At 32.7% G+C, this 17,855-nt stretch overlaps 2 protein-coding genes across 2 annotated transcripts; one reads left to right on the top strand and one right to left on the bottom strand.

Moving 5' to 3' along the window:
- Positions 1-213: 213 nt before the first annotated feature.
- Positions 214-4,119, bottom strand: LOC132757361 (uncharacterized). The gene is made up of 3 exons (XM_060748617.1): positions 3,988-4,119; positions 1,751-2,477; positions 214-896 (listed from the first exon to the last, which is right to left on the bottom strand). Exons 2-3 carry the CDS (start codon positions 2,466-2,468, stop codon positions 589-591), a joined length of 1,026 nt encoding a protein of 341 aa, XP_060604600.1. The 5' UTR covers positions 2,469-2,477; positions 3,988-4,119; the 3' UTR covers positions 214-588.
- An 11,229-nt stretch (positions 4,120-15,348) lies between these two features.
- On the top strand, positions 15,349-17,482 carry LOC132757359 (fibrinogen C domain-containing protein 1-like). The gene has a single exon (XM_060748615.1). The coding sequence runs from the start codon at positions 15,645-15,647 to the stop codon at positions 16,887-16,889; it is 1,245 nt and encodes a 414-aa protein (XP_060604598.1). The 5' UTR covers positions 15,349-15,644; the 3' UTR covers positions 16,890-17,482.
- Positions 17,483-17,855: the final 373 nt, after the last annotated feature.

The raw sequence follows: 17,855 nt of genomic DNA, 5'->3' as shown, positions 1-17,855 counted from the left end.
ATTCGGCAGGGTTCTTCTAACTTAGTAATATATATTGAATGAGAACTTCTTCCTGAGAAACGTTCTTCCAGGAAGTACCTCTTACTGAGAAATATTCATCGAGTGAAAGTGCGCACTATTATACGAAGGGTTCAATCAGTATACTTGTGATATCGAGTAAATGGCAATTTGATAAATAGATGATATTAAAATGAATTTATAAAACGAATTGAATAAAATTTTATTCCGCGTGCCTCTGTCAAGAGCATAATATTATTTTATTCAACGAGTGCAATAAATTATGAACTTACGCGAATTTAACACTCTATCTATGACATACCAAAAATAAAGACCGTTTGAATTGACAAAAGAAAAATTTCATTGACGCGTCTATAGTATAACGCTAACATTTAACGCTTCTTAACACTATGCTTGTGTAACGCAAATGATATCATGTTGAAATATATATATACATATATAATATAATATAATTTTGGGGGATTCCTCGCTTGTTTTTTGTTGTTGTTGTTTTTTCTTTTCTTTTTTTTTAAAATCAAACTTAGTGTTGTCACGCGACGGGATATTTACATATTTTATAATATTCTCATTTCATACTTTTTTATCTTTCGATAATTTGATACACTTCTTATGAATTTGTTTGGCTTTTTTAGTTATACAGATCACATCTCCTGCTCCATTCGGACATTTTCGACCAACTTGAAAACTGAAAACTGAATCGTCTTTCCCGAAACGTCTTATCCAAGGCAACGGAAACCTGTACTTTTCTCTTCCCGTGTTAATATCTTTGAAAATAAATGCCGTATCCGTTATCGATAGCGTCATCTCCCCTTCAATAGCACACATCTTTGTCAGTTGTGATGGTTCAATGATTACTTGAAACTCGTCATGTTGATTACCTATAAAGATGGAAAAAAATACAAAAATCATTTCTACAAAACGCATGAAAATCAATAAAAACTTTTAAACAAAAAAGACTGGCTTCACATTTCATAGTAGGTTATTAACATTATTTACCCAGGCTTCCGGTGTAAACCATGATAAGACGTCATATTTAGGTCGTCTGAGCATGTTCTGCACAGTTCATTATTCATTGAGTACTTATGTTGAAATGTTCAATTTGAATTGTCTAGAGAAATCAAATTTAAGTTATTTAGTGTGGTGAAGGCTAAGGTCCATTAGATCGCGTCAATCTCTCTGGTCCCATATCTGTAAACACCTACCACAAAATTAGGTCCTGCTGGGTATTTTAGAAATCAAAATATTACAAATAAATATGCAATAAAACAAAAGATTTTTGCAGGAATACTATCTAATTAAAAATGTGCTTAATATTCGCGTCTCGTTTTTCATCTTTACTCACATGAGCAAATGGGCCGAATTATGGCATCACTCACATATTGTTTAAAAAAATGTTTTAATTAAAAAGAAAGAAATCTATTCTATTAAAGTCAATAATATGATAAATCTACAGCCAATACAAAAAGACTCAGGAACATAAAGCAGATCATTGCATTACTTCATATATCGACAGTCAGATTTCATCATTTTGATTCAACAGTTGACATGCAATTACAAGTAACTATAACAAGAAATTCATTCTGGTGAAAGGTTTTAATAAGAAGGCGTTAGTAACGGGATCAAAATTATCATATGTTACGCTCAATACTCAATGGGATCGTATCATTATATTTGTCCTCATAAATTGCACTTATAGCTGTAACATTCGTAATTCTAGATAAAAATCAATTACCTCCAGATGTTGTTTTTGTCATGTCTACAACATTTATATTACTATCTACTTCCGTACTACCAACCTCCACGGAATCATACCTATCGTGCCCTTTCATCATTTTGGCTGCAGACCCAGTGTTTAAATCACCGTCAGATTCAATCTTTAATTCACCGACAGATCTAATGTTTAAATAGTCGTTACAGCTTTTAGTGTAAGCCGACGAACTCAACTGTTTGTCAAAATGCTGCATTTTCTTATCGTCCCGAGGCAAAGAGTCGTTAACTAATTTAAAATGTTCTGTTTCACCTTCATCTAAATTCACTTCCTCATAATATTCGTCATTTACAGAACGTGCACTTGGGACTTGTTCATTTTCAACATAATTATACACATCCATATCATTATTGTCTTTGTTCGTCTTTATTGGTGCTTTCGGGGTATCAATTCTTTTTATGAATGGTTTGGTTGAGCTTTTTGTCAAAGAAAAATAGGTCTCGCAGGCAACATCTTCAACATGGCGAAATGAATATTCACCTTTTTCATTTTTGTGTATTTCAAATAACCGTTCATCTGCTATTAGAATGTTATCGTCAATTTCAACATACTTTGCATCGTCAAGAAATGCAAGACGTTTTGAGGAAGTATTTGTTTTCAAGATCCAATACTTGCCAATTTTTTTTAGAACGAAACTATGGCTTTCTTCTTTACATTCTTTCGTTGCTCCGTAAGACGTCATACTTCAGCTCTGTGAGAATGTAAATGAATAGTATAATTTGCAAATTCGAAATTTTATCACTTATAAGCAAACAGGTTGGATTTAATGGCGTGGTATAGAGTGGTTTTGGGTTTTCAAGATACTATCCGACATTAGCCGATAAAAATCTATGAATAAGGGTCCGTATCATCATTTCGATAGTCATACAAAACATGGTTACATAATTTTGCCAAATTCAATCAATATGCATAATATATAAATATCATTAAAAATCATAATTTATAGTTGAACATATGACATACGTATCATTCAAAATATAATACATGTTTGGAAATAAAATTTATCAGAAACGTGTTTGAGGGTTGTTGCAGAAGTAATGAGATAACTGCTGTACATTTATTAATAATTATATTTAAGTAAAATAAAAAGATAATGAAAAGCATGTCTAAAGTGACATATTTTATAATAATTATTATTCCTTAATATTTGTAGAAATACATGGAATATTTAACGATCTACATACTAAATATACACATCACTGTCTAAAACACTGAGATCAAGATCTGTTAACTTACGTCATTAATGACGTCACGTAGAGCGCCTTCTCTAAGTAGTCTCCGCCAGCGCAAAAAGCATTTGGTTGGCGTGGGGCACATTTTTTAAATGTATCAATATAATGAATTTTTACCAAATGCAGACACGATCGTCCGCGGTAAGCTCCTCCCAACTGTTGAAATGAGTGTCAAGCAAACGGGACTTCACCTTCGGGAATACAAAGAAGTCAATAGGGCATGTTTGGGATTGAAGGGCGAATGTTTATGTTTTACCCAAGACATCAATCTCCAACAGACTGACATACAAAACGTGCCGTTATTAGGTCTTTGTAAGGTTTAAAGGGGGTTAATTTTCCCATTGCGTCATATAATATTTCGTTCACCGTCAGTTACCTTGGAAACGCTTCGAGTTTTAAGAAAAGAAAAAAGAATTTCGATGTTGAGCGCACTTTAAGATGGTATATTTACATATTGAACTATATTTAAGGAGAGATTTCGACACGAGTGAAAGAAAATAAAGCAGTTCTTTACTACTTCGAAAACCCTCGTATATATCAAAATGTTGTTGTTGTTGTTGTTTGTGTGTGTGTGTGTGTGTGTGTGTGTGTGTGCGTGCGTGCGTGCGTGCGTGCGTGTGTGTGTGTTTTTGTTTGTATTTTTTTTTTTTTTTTTTTTTTGGGGGGGGGGGGATATGTGTGTTCTTTTTTGAATGTTGCTTGACTCTAACTGCACATACGGTTGAAATAACGGACCTGTACAGAGCTATATTTTATTACATAATATTGTGAGAGGCTATAAACATTTTCAAATTGTTATAATTATTTATATATGTCCTGCTAACACAGGGAAAAGACATGATCAGACTCTGAAGGAAATAGTGGTAATAAAAATAACATTGATAAAATTTCAACTTGAATATACATGTATATATATTCTATAATTATATTATAAATGTCAATAAAATTATAAAACGAATTGATAAATACCTTTTTATATCTGAATATCACGTTCGATTTAACAAAATTTCAAACACCTCCTTAATTATTCTTTTCTAAACTATTTTGAGCATTGCTTTAGATGTTATCACATCTCATCTTTACTGATGAAGAGCTTAATTACTTGAAACCAAAACATGTACCAAACTTAAATTGTATAACCCATACCGGTAATAGACAATTACAATCAAGTATCACTTACATGAGTCACATTTATTCACTTTCCTTTTCGTAAAAAGTACTTAAAAAATCAATACATTTTATTTATATGACGGGAAGATGGTGGACTGTTTATGCTTGTATAGATAGCAAAAAATATTTTGACATATTGTATATAAAAGATATTTCTACAGTTGGAATGAAATGTACTAACATAACATAACATAATTGAGGCAATGCGAACAACACATTTAAAAGTAATAAAATAATACTTAACTTACATACAAGGGTAGGTCAATAAGTAATGCAATATAAAGTATATTTTCTAATTAAGCTCGAGATTATTGCATTTGTGTAAACTATGCTATGTTTCATAGCATCAATATATTGAGCAAGTACTTCATTCATCGCATAAATAGAGGATATTGAATTAGTGTAAGTTCAATATTGATTTTTTAAAAATAAAATTATATTATGCGAGCCTCTGGCGAGCATAATATTATTCAACGAGTGCAATAAATTCAGTAATGAACTTACACGAATTTAATATTCTATTTATCACATTCTAAAAATAAAGACCGTTTAACCTTTTACCCCATGAGCATATTGCGAAAAATGGCCATTTTCACTGAAAAGCCTCCTGTAACAAGTTCAAACTGCTATGAAAGTATGAAAAATGCTTCAATACTAATGAAACTTGGCAAATTTCCTGTTACCATGGCAACGGGGGGACGTCTCAAAATTGCCAAAATCACTATTTTGCATTGTTTTTTCCATCAAACCTGATTTCAAAGTGCTGCAACTTCTCAATGAATTGAGATAGAGTAAAAGGCTTTTCAGCGTCTGTTATTAGCTACCCTAAGATCGACCTGAGGCCATTTTTAGCCTGTTACATGTCCAAAATTTTCTTGGAGATGAGGGGGACTCCGCCCCCCTTCAAACCCCCCAAACAGAAGGGTGCACATCCCCCTTCTGGCAACCCCCTGATGTAATATTTGGATGGGGGACGGCGCCGAAAAAGTGGTCACTTTTTTGAACAACATTTCTCAAACGAAAAACAGTGTTTGGGGCCTAAATAGGGCATTTTTTCACTGTTTGAGCCTCAAAAAAGGGGGGGGGGGGGCAAAAAGCCGTCGAAACACGCTTATATCAGGGAAAAGGTTAAAGTGAAATAAGAGTCATATTTCATTGACGCGCCTATAGTATATCGGTAACATTTAGCGCGTCTTTACACTATGTTTGTATAACGCTAATGACGTCACGTCAAAATATATGCACGGCCGTGCAATACTATATTTACGTAGTCTCAAAATCAGCACGGGTGTGTGATAAGTATGTATATGTCCTGTACTTAACATCAGTGTTGTAATATTTTTCTGGACCGTCGGGATCATTTAGTCCAGCACTTTTTAGTGGTGAGAATTGAGAAGCGCTCAAGACGGTGCCAGGTAGCATCAGGGATGTTCCACTTTTCATTATTCTTCATGTACAGACTCAATCAACCGAATGTGCAATTTTGCTGTTTTAAATACTTCCGCTTTTTTCCAAATATTTTTACCTAGTGATATATATCGAATGAGTACTTCTTGGTCAGTACTATTTATCAAGTAAGTACTTGGGGTATTTTTGAATAAATACTCTTAATTGAGAAGAAAAATTGAGTACCGTTCAAGCCGGTGATAGGGAGCGGCGTGAGGGATATTGCACTTCGTCACTATCTCTCATGTACAGTCTCAATCAAACCAGGTTGGCAGTTTTCGTGTAATTTTGCTGTTTTAATGCTTCCGAGAGATAGCTTTTTTCCACAAATATAAACATCACAACAGCAGGTGTCAAGTACTGTGTCCCATAAAATGTTGCCCCGTACTTTCAAGTGTTGGAAACTGAGTACCGCTCAAGCCGGTAGTAGAGGGCGTGAGGGATGCTGAAATTTTTCATTATCCCTCATGTTTAGACTCAATCAAACCCAGTCTTTATGTTATATTTATGAATTGAGCTTTTCTCAAGAACTTCTCAGTGAAAACATTCGACAAATAAGTATTTTGACTGAGAAATATTCATTTAAGTCCTTCTGAATTAGTAATATTTTTTGGAATATTCTTCTTACTGAATAGCATTCATCGATTCCGTACTTCTCAGTGAGATGTATTAATTTTGTGAGTACTTAATACTGAGTTATATACATTGACTGAGAACTACTCAGTGAGTTATATTCATCAAGTTGGTATTTCTTACTGAGAAATATTCATCGAGTAGCTTGCCGCTATGGTAATAAAAGTTATACCGTAACAATTAAGTTAAAAATAACTTAAAGTGTATAAAGCTATATATCTGATACAAAAAAATAAATACTGCCAAAATGCTTGTATGAAATAAATATGATAATTAATTGCCTTAAAGCGAGTGTCACATGCTTAAAATCATTACTAAATGGATAAAACTCTTGTTCCGGAACATTTTATTCTGTTTATGTTCACTATTCATTTGTGTTAAATAACAGACACACTCTTTGTTACAACTTTTTCGCCATATAATGATGGAACCAATATAATTTTACTGTTGATAAATTTTATAAAAATATTCCATAAGTTAGAGATTTAAACCCTTTAAACATATAAAGCCAATTAGCACGAAGAAAACGCAACGGTCGCTGTGGTGTAGTGGTCTGTTTACTGGACCGGCAATCAAGATACATGTGTTTCCAGTCCCGCCTGCTTCGTGTCGATTTATCGTGCATATATATACATGTATAAGAACTTCTTACTGAGAAACATTCATCCAGGAAGTACTTCTTACTGAGAAAATATTCATCGAGTGAAAATGTGCACTATTTTACAACAGGGTTCACACAGAATACTAGTGGTATCGCGAGTTTGATGTCAAGTTTAGACTTTGTAATGTGAGCGGATATCATAGAATTTGCTGGTAGATCGAAAAGTTCACTGGACCTGCCTTATATTTTTCCCTTTTCTCAAATTCAACAGGCAAATGTTTCTTTCTTTTGTCAGTCACATAAACATACTTCACTTGTTTTTCTTTAAGTCCGTCAATACATTGAATTCGATTGAATATATCTCTAGGCGAAGATGTTGGTGTAATATCACTTCATCCCAAATGTTAAAAAGTTGTGTGAGCAACAGAATATAAGCAACCAGAACAAAGGTTTACATCCATTCAATATGTTTGTATTACACCCTTACCAAGAATTTTAACATTTCCGGATACACACGTTTTATATTATTTTTTTATATTAGTATTTGTATTTTGCAGAACTTCATTAGCCTTTTTAGATTACTGTCACCATAAATTACAAATTAGCCATGTTATATGGTACATGAAAGTGTTGTGTAAATATTATTGATAAACAACGTGTGACCATGTTGTAATAATCTTTTCACACTGATGGGTATCACTTTTACCTGTTACCTGAGATTCTTTGAGAACGTTAGTTACTTTCAACACCTTCCTGCCATCATCGGCAGCTCTGTCTACAACGGCAGCATTTTCTGTTCGACGCCTGAAACATTATTGATAAGACTGCACACAATAGGTAAAAATGTGGAAAGTGTGGCCCTCATTGATGATTGTTTGTGTCTATAACACACAATCCTCTATCACTTTGAACTAAAACAACCATTTCATGGAATTTTTTTTTGAGACTGTAAATTTCAACTTGTTCAATCTTTTTTTTAATGGGGAAACTGGTCCAGCATTACCTGCTAGTATCCCTGGTCAATGAAGTTTATTTACGTAGTGTTAATATATACCAAACAGTTTATAACCTACTTTTAGAAGTCAGAAAATGTTGTGCTGTAACTGGCACCGGTAATACGATGTGATTCACAGACGTTTGTATAAAGTGACCTCAAATAAAAAGATATCGTAGGAAGAGATGGATGCTCACTGAAATAGCAAATGTGAGAAAAAATGTTTAACTGAGCAGAAAACAAGCATTAGATAAATCTTATAATAAAAACTACACGTTTGTAACGTCGTTTTGTTTTCGTTGGATAAACGTGATGTTTTACATAAACTATATACACGGCTGTTGTTGATTCATGAAGTTATTTGTTTTTGTTTCAAATAAAGAAAATGTGTTGTATTATAAATTGAAATAGAAGTCCAGTTATATAAACAATAACTGTTTTTATTATTAGTTGTAACGATTTTGACACGTTAAATGACCGTATACAAACGGTTGTTTGGAATTATAACCCGAGCCGCTAGGCAAGGGTTATGGTCTCACCCCGGTACGGAATTAGACCCAGGCCGTTGTAGGCTAGAAAATAATTCTTTGAAATTTTTGAAGTGCCCTATTTCAAGTCATTTTTGTTGTGACTGGTTACATTTTAAGTGTATTTATTGTAACAGTGTCATTTAGTGTCATTTCTGATGATTTTAAAAGTTGTTTTTTTGTGTATTCTGCAGGATCTCATTTCTTGGTATAAGGATTCGAGAAGTACTACACGCCAGCATACATGACATTTGAAACTTTGATAATTTGGCAGTGACTTAACAAATTAAGAAATATTGTGAAATCTAGATGGCTAACATAGGACATTTCGGGCTTCGACTAACTTGTCTAGTGTTGATGTTAAAAGTTATGAAATAAAGAATTCTGCTAAGTTTAATAGAAGTCCATAATGAAGCTTTAAATGTGACAGATTTACTATAGAATAAAGAAGGACGAAAATGGACAAGGCCGTGTCCAATATATTGCAAACAACCGTTTATATACGGTCATTTAACCTGTCAGGAACATTATATAGAGGATATTTGTTTAGTTCAGTGTAAGATCGGAATATATTTCACCGAGTGAGCACCAAAAGGTATATTTCACGAGTGGCGCAGCCACGAGTGAAATATGAACTTTTGGTGTTCACAAGGTGAAATATATTTCGATCTTACACTAAACTAAACAAATTTTCTTTTTATTATATGCAAAGAAACGTTTTAAAAAGACATTAAACCTAATACTGAATGAAAAGCGCGCCAAATAATAATACAACGTGACGTCATTTACGACGTCACGTCATTAAGTTGGTACCCAGTACTGTGCACGCTTGTATTTCACTGAAACAAGGTAAGGGGCTTAAATTCAAAACAGTGAAATTATCAAAGTGGTAATTTCACTGTTTCAAACAGTGAAATTACCAGTTTTATATCACTGATATATTTCTATAAACCACCGAAAAGCATGTAATAAAACGGATTAATAATATAGCAGACTAAGTGCGATTTCTTCATAAATTGACAGCATCCGTTTATATCATTAGTTATAAAGAATTTGACAGGTTATATGGCCCTATATAAACTGTTGTTTGTAACTATATTTTGCAAACAGTCGTTTTTATATTTTATACGGTCATATAACCTGTTAGGAATATTTATAACGAATCAATAATATAGCAAACTTCATTTTTTAGACTAAAGTGAGATTTCTTCATAAATTGACAGCAGCCGTGTATATTATTAGTTATGAATATTTATGACAGGTAATATGGCGCCATGTAAACGTTGTTGTTTTTTTTTGTTTTTGTTTTTGTTTTTTTTTTTGGGGGGGGGGGGGATATTACCCGAGCCGCGATATGTACATCTCAAAGCATGCAAGAAAGATTTCAGTATTTTTCAAAAGTACTCATTTTTCCTAAGTTCAGTATTATTTGTAATAAATTGAAATAAAGACATAAATGAAAATAAAACAAGGAAATATCACATCACATGATTATCATTGTTTCTTATAAATGACACTCAAAACAAGAGTAGAAAATTGAGAGACAATTGTTGTTAAGTGTAGTGGATGTTTGTGTCAGACGCTTGAAGTTGTGGAAATCCCGTCCTGCTTGATAAAAAATTAAAGGAAAAACAAAATTTCCTTGAAATTATATTATGAAACACAATATATGCGACATGCCTCAAGATCTGTTCTTATTTTCATAACAATTAGGAAGCTGTCTTTTAAAGTAAAATATTGTGAAGTGTATAAAGGAAGAAATTTACTTATGGTATACGACACTTACATGTACAATCCACATTAATTACCAAACAGATGTCAAAATAGGCAAAATAGCCCTTACTGAATTAGTCACGCAATAGACATGCATATGGTGGTTATTTTGTCAATATTTAGTGTTGTTATTTGAGATGTACTATGTCAAGTCGTTGTACAAGTTTATGTTAATAAGTAAAAGTCTGGGTTTTTATTTCGAGAGATTAAACTCATATCACCCGAGTATATCACTCATGGCGTTGTGAACGAAGCTTTGTCGAACTCTTTTTTGGCCTATGTATTGTTTTATGATTCCGTTAATGTCCTTAATATGTATTGTGTATCTTGTTTTTTTAAAGTATGTTTCTTGAACTGCGAAAAATAATATAACATTTCAGCGCAATGATAACTCTAAGTTGTAAGTTCTTTTGTTTAGCGCAGTGATAAAAACCTTACATTTAGCACGTCTTTACACTGTGTCTGTATAACGCAAATGACGTCACGTCAAAATATATGCACGGTCGTTCAATACCATTGTACGTAGTTGCAAAATCGGCACTGGTATGTGATAAAGAGCCATATTACCTAAATGATCCACTATGAATATGTGTAAAAGGGGGAAACCAAAACTTATTCGAACATTGAAATATTTGTTCAGGATAATGGATACTTGAGAAATAATCTACATTAAAATAACAGCTGATTTTGTAAATGGTCTGAAAAGTGATGTTTTGTTTCCAATTAAAAAAATCATTTTGTATAATAAAGATAATGACTTTACATTCACGAGTATGTCCGAAATAAACAGTATATAAATAACACATGGGTTTGTGGGTAACAGTTAAAATATCATCCCTCGTAAAAATACTGTTACCCTCGGCTACCGAGGGTAAGTAGCCGAGGGTAACAGTATTTTTACGAGGAATGATATTTCTACTGTTTCTCACAAACCCATGTGTTATTTATTTTATTACCCAGAACAAAAATACTGTGATGATCTGAGATTGTCAACTAAATCTAACTGTAACAAAAATAAACCAAGAGTAATAATTACTAAACTGTTTTTAAGTGTAATGTAGGCCTACTAGAGAAGATTTCTTTTTCTTTCATTTTTTAAGCAAGCAATGATATCTACAAATCATTAACATACAATAAGCTGTGTTTTATTTAGAAAACAAAACACTAACTCAGTTATACGGTTATGATCAGTGAAATCTGATCCTTCTGTATCCAGAATATTCTTTGCATGGTTTTTGACCTATGTGTTTTCAAAATAACTATGATATCCTATGTCTGTCCAGCATATCTGTAATGTTTCACTGATTAAAATTGTTACGTCTGAAAGCTCCAGTTTGACACATAATTCACATTGCAATAACTTCCGGTGAAAACGGATGTTTACTTTTGGACTGTTCAACAAAAAGATATTTTATACACGAAAAACACTAAAGGGTGTAAGCAACTAACCTTTTTGGGTGGTCATAGTAACTCTAGTGATGCCCTATTGTGGTAAACTTCGAAAATAACAATGAATCGAGAAAAATGGCGGCCATTTTATTTCATTTTATTTAGAAAATAGACCACGTGACCAGATTGTATACTGTTAAAAAGTATTGTTACCCCTGTAACAGTATATATTTCTTGGTCACGTGGTACACTTGCATTAACAGTAAGAATAACTCCCAGAGGCCTATGAGAAATTAACATTACGAAAAAAGTGAAAGATAATAATACAAAATAATTGCTATTAGCTCAGCGGGTACTACTATTTATGTAACCCCTCAATCTGCTTGAACCCAAAATGGTAAGTCTTTGCCGCCACCAATGTAGAGCCAGACTAGGCTGTATGTCTGTTTTATACTGTCAGCAGTTCTTTTTTGTGTATGTTAATATTGAAATCCCTAAAACTCAAGTGGGTTACATTTTCCTGGTCATTCGGATCATTGATTAGAGTCCTTAAAATGTTGAACATGTAGCCGCCGCTAGGGATATTGCACTTTTTATTATCCCTCTTGTACAGACTGAATCGAACCGCGTATGCAATCTGCATGTTATTTTGTTTTGATTAATGCTTCCGAGGGATCACCCTTTTTCCAGATTTAAACGAACTATTCCAAGATTGTTCATTACTCAAAATAAGTAGTAAAATATAAACAAACAAAGTCTTTGAATGGATAACTATGATACATATTGGTTAACTGAAACGTTTTACAGTCTGTACTACAGAAAAAGAGTGATAATGAATTTGGTTTTTGTACATATATGCATAAAATCACAACAAACATTAAGCAGAGTCAAACGAAAAATCCCTGATGGTTTATAAGTAAATTATTTTGAGGATTAATGATATTACAATGTTAAAGTTAAACTTTGTCACTAAGAATGTAGTGAACAATGCAAATGTTTACCAAAAAATCAATTTCATTGATAAAATTTCATTTATGTGGCGATGTTTCTGCAGGATATACATGAAAGATCTGACGAAACATTCCCAAGGAATCAATTCCCATAAATCTTAAATCTAAGAAATAAAATATGTTAAGCAAAGTTGTTTTGAAAGACATATATAATTTGAGCCGCGTCACGACAAAACCAACATAATGGGTTTGCGACCAGCATGGATCCAGACCAGCCTGCGCATCCGCGCAGTCTGATCAGTATCCATGCTGTTCGCTTACCAACCCTATATCACATAGAGAAACTGATAGCGAACAGCAGAGATCCTGATCAGACTGCGCGGATGCGCAGGCTGGTCTGGATTCATGCTGGTCGCAAACCCATTATGTTGGTTTTGTCATGACGCGGCTCATTTCAAAAACTCAGAAGGTTAACGATTAGGCTTGCAAATATGTGCACTCTTTCCAGTGTCAGCACTGTCGGCTACTCAAGTTTAGTCTATTTATTTCTTTCACATACATACAAGTAGGACAGGTCAGGTATGTGATTTAACGAAAAACTTAGTTACATTTAAAAATTAAAGTAATGGCACATGAAGAAAATGGAATGTTACGGGAAAACCCGTATGAGACAGACCAAGCATAAGTGTGCAAACTCTCAAGCAAACGAAATAAATTTAAATACATAAAGTAAGAAAGTAATAATTATGAAAGATATGAGACAAACCGACAATAGCATACAAACTCGGCTTATTCGTCTCACACAATTTAAAAAGACAAGGAAAACGTTACGCCGACATTTGAATATCTCTTCCATCAATCACGACGAATGCCTAGCGAAGATTCCTTGTATTATACTAAGAAAGAGAAAGAAAAAACCAAAAGGGGAGTAACATATGTGTATAGAAAAACAGACATCATTGTATAGTTTTTCTCCCTTTCTAGAAGATGGGAGTTCAATAGATGGGGTTAAAGGCACATCACGGCGATAACTACCATTATCCTGGAAAGAGAAAAAAAACAACAAACAGCAGCAAAATTACAATTTCAAATTAAGTATTCTCAGATAGAAGTCAATGAAACGAAACACGTTCTATTAAAAGAAATATCATTTTCGTTTAAAAACACGAAACCAAAAGTGTAGAGAATTTAAACGTTTTTCATCTGAGTATATTCTATATCTTAAATTAGACGTCAATCCTTTCGGAAACTTTCTTATTGTGATACGAGTTAACCAAATTATATATCTAGAAATTGATGAAATGACTTAACATGTGTATAATATCGTTAATAAATTTAGGTAAATCAAAAAATCTAAAAACTTTTTCACTGAATTTGATTTTATTTTCTCCAAATGTTTAGTAAATATATAGTTATAGTATTAAGGGGTTTAAAGAAGGATCATTCAATAAATATAAGTGAGAGAATGTATATTTTCAGTAAGAAGTAAAAGAGCTTTTAAACACATGTTATAAAAAGGAGGGCAAAATTCACTATGCGGAAAATAATTTTCATGTAAAGATTCGTTAAATTTTCTTAATTGTAACCAAATCCAGTATTTTACAAAATAAAACCAAGGAGAAGATCTACAAAGAACTGTATTCTTCAAAAATGACTGCCAAGATAGAGAGAAATAAAGAATCCCTAAAGCTTGAAAATATAAAATGTTTCTTTTTTCCCCAATTCAAAACCATGTTGTCATGCGGCGTTATACATTTTTCTTGTTATTTTCATCATTTTTTGTTTTATAAGCTTTAGTTACTTTAAGACACTTCTCATTAATTTGTTTTGCTTTCGGTGTTCTACAGAACAAATCTCCGACTTCATTCGAAAATCCTTGACCAACTTGAAAAAAGAAAAATGGACCGTAAATCCCAAAACGTCTTATTAAAGAAAAGGGAAACCTGTATTTTTTGCACATCCAGTGTTTATATCTATGAAAATGATTGTCTTATATATCTATTATCGATATCATCTTCTCCCCTTCCATAGCACACATCTTTTTTCAGTTTGAAGGTTAGCTACGAAAGTAAGATGTGTTTATTTAATAAATTTTAATTGTTTTATTTACTATTTCTTGTTATATTTCTTTGAAGATAATATAAAAATGAATACATGTGCTCATGTGGTAAAAGCACGCGACTAGTCTTACAGAGTGGTGTATTATGAGATTTTCTGGCACCGCTGTACACAAGAAAATCTTCTGTCTGATATGCAAGAAATATTTGCATTCATATCCCGAGAGCAGATATTGAACAAATGCCAATTTGATGTTGTAGAAGATAGCAATTGCTTACTAGCATATTTTCCCATTTTAAAAAAAAGTTTTCCCCAAATAATACATAGTTATGAGTCAGATATAATGACGGCTCATTTTTTTCTTTTCTTCTTTGTTTTCCTTTTTCCCCCTTTTAAAGACAAATTGTTCTATGAATAAGTATGTCATATAAAAAAGCAGTGTCAATTATTTTGTCAAAAATATATGCATGTCATTTTCAATTTTGTTACATTTTTTGTATAAAAGGTATACAAAGCTATATCTATGTTTTATGTTCAACATATTCACATAAAGAACTAAGCAATTATTATAATATCACATTGTAAACAAGAGAGGTCATGTGAAACACAAGTTATAGTTGAGCTTTACAAATGTCAATTATAATTATTATAATATCTAATTCTATGTACACATGGAATCATATAATAAGTCTAATATGATGATATAATACCGTGATATAATAGTATAAACTACGCATATAACGTACTTCACCTTAAAACACATGATGTAAGATACAAACAATACAATTGGCTCCTTCTCAAACTTGTAGTTTTATCTTTATATTCAAGTACGTTTGAATGAGAATATCCAGGTGTCGGTTTTGTTCTAAGAAAATATCAGCAAAATACATTCTTCAGAGAGAAAACTTAATGTAATGTTTTGATAGAATAGTGTACGAACGGGATAATTATTTGTTCTAAAAGATTAAGCATTGGTGAATTTTATGTTGTTTTGAAATTGAATTGAGGGAGGAAAATCGTTCATGCAAGTTTTAAGAACGTTTGATAGCAAAAAGGACATCTTTACTTCTTTTCCATAGTTATACATGACCATGCAGTTGTTTGGAATAGTAAAAGTTCTTCTTTTCAGTGTTCTTGTTATTCATTTGACGAGTTCAACAAAGGAATTTGATCGTCTAAAGTCAATGGTCAAACATTTAGAAAATAGACTTAATACCGAAGGTGAGTTCAGAGACGAAGATATTGCTGAAATTACAAATCGACTGGATGGCATCGATAAAGTGTTAAATGCTACCGTCGGGAAAAGACAGTCCGTTCCTTTAGTAACCACAAAAGCTAGTAAGATTGATTTTGAAACAGTGGATACATTGAAAGAGGATTTCACGAGACTCAGGACTGCCTTCACCGAGGAAAAGTCTGAGGCTGTAAGGTTCCGACGGGAAATTCCAAAGATTGAAAATAATTTGATATCCCTTAACGAAGATGTTGAAAGTTATTGCAAAGTCGCTGTAAATAATACTGATCAATTATTAACCAACTTTGAGACGGTCAAACATGTGTCTGAAGACAATTTAAAAACGTCTGAAAATGAACGTAAAATGTTACAAAGTATAGCTGAACAGGTTCAGCAAAACCAGCAAAACACTAAACAAATTGAAAACATTGAAACTCTAATAACTAATTTATATTCGAAAATGGAGTATTTATTCTATCCTACATCCTGTCGTTCGTTAACAGCTATGGGCAAAGCAGGTAATGGAGTAAAACAATTACGACAAGGTTTTGAAGTTTACTGTGACCAAACAACAGACGGCGGGGGCTGGATAGTATTTCAAAGAAGACTGAATGGCAAAACAGATTTTTATCGTAACTGGGCTGAATATAAAAAAGGCTTTGGTGATCTAAATGGTGAGTTCTGGCTTGGTAATGAACATTTGAGTCTACTGACATCAGATGGAGAACATGACCTTCGAATAGAGATTGAAGATTTTGAGGGAAACAGTGCCTATGCTAAGTACAGTAAGTTCAAGATATATCCGGAAGAAAACAATTACAAACTGGAGGTTAGTGGATACAGTGGAACTGCTGGAGATTCTCTAGAATATCATAATGGAATGATGTTCTCAACGTATGATAGAGATCATGATACACGCTCGACCAATTGTGCGGAAAAGCATCATGGTGCATGGTGGTATAAGGGTTGCTACTTTTCCAATCTCAATGGACAGTATTATTACCAGTCTGGCAAATCAGATACTACTGGAATTATCTGGTTTCATTGGAAGAATACTCGTTACAGTTTGAAAAAAGTAGAAATGAAATTCCGTTAACTTGTTTAACTAGGATATTGATTATCATCCTTTATAAAACTGATAAAATAATAATTGTTGTTTTGCGTTATTTAAACTTTACAGAAACTTGGACGACGATAGCTGATGAAGGAATAGACACTGAACAAAATGTAAAATGTTTACGAAGTTCTGTACATATATCACTCGGTTAACATTGACCGTAATTACATTGACAGAACATGGAATGGATCAAACTCACAAAATTGTCCAAAACAGAATAAAATGAATACTTAGGAAAAATGTTTAGCGGTCACGTAGTACAATCAAAAGTAATTGGACATAGAGTTTATTAAATATTAAAGAAAAAAAATTCTATACGTACAGATCAATATGTCGCTATGAAAAGGCAATGTTTACCGTTGATATCAATAACCAAATTATATCTGACAAGCATTTTATTATATTTACCGCCTTATCAAATTCAAAAATGCCCACTTTGATCCAATCCCGTTTGTGGTCTTAATAGAGAGGTTTTATTATATACGACCTTTCATAATAACGACTTATCATCAATGATAAGAACAAAGAAATTGCAAATTATAAAAAAATCTTTTAACAATGTTAAATCACGAAGCTATGAACAAGTTCCTTTTTTCACACGGCCGGATCTGTGTTTTTGGTGTACGTATTATAGTTTTGAGAAAAAATATTGGCTTTATTTCAAATTAAAGGCTGGATATTTTAAGATGTAGCTCTCTACTGGTTCTTTTCAGTGGAAAATTCCACGCGCAAAATTCTTTTCTCTTTTACGTAAATCTTATAGAATATAAGTGATAAAAAACATTTTTCAAAAAGATAATATCGGGGCTATATTTTGACATTATTCATTGATTTAACTTACACAGAACAAAGACAAATAAATATACAGTGAGTTAGCCAATAGCGGATCATAGCCAATAACGGGTCAGTCAGTAATTTAATAAATTATTTTATTTAATGTTTTGA

This window comes from Ruditapes philippinarum, unplaced genomic scaffold (genome assembly GCF_026571515.1).
Source record: "Ruditapes philippinarum isolate M1 unplaced genomic scaffold, ASM2657151v2 ctg617_1_1_1_1, whole genome shotgun sequence".
Lineage (NCBI taxonomy): Eukaryota > Metazoa > Mollusca > Bivalvia > Venerida > Veneridae > Ruditapes > Ruditapes philippinarum.
Note: the sequence above shows the minus strand (reverse complement) of the source record. Positions and strands in the feature narration are given on the sequence as shown.

What these genes read in the sequence shown, in the direction of transcription:
- LOC132757361 (XM_060748617.1), bottom strand. Translation starts at nt 2,468, where the DNA reads ATGACGTCTTACGGAGCAACGAAAGAATGTAAAGAAGAAAGCCATAGT. An exon ending in GACAAAAACAACATCTGGAG is followed by an intron (nt 897 to 1,750) that starts GTAATTGATTTT and finishes CCATCTTTATAG; the next exon opens with GTAATCAACATGACGAGTTT.
- LOC132757359 (XM_060748615.1), top strand. Translation starts at nt 15,645, where the DNA reads ATGACCATGCAGTTGTTTGGAATAGTAAAAGTTCTTCTTTTCAGTGTT.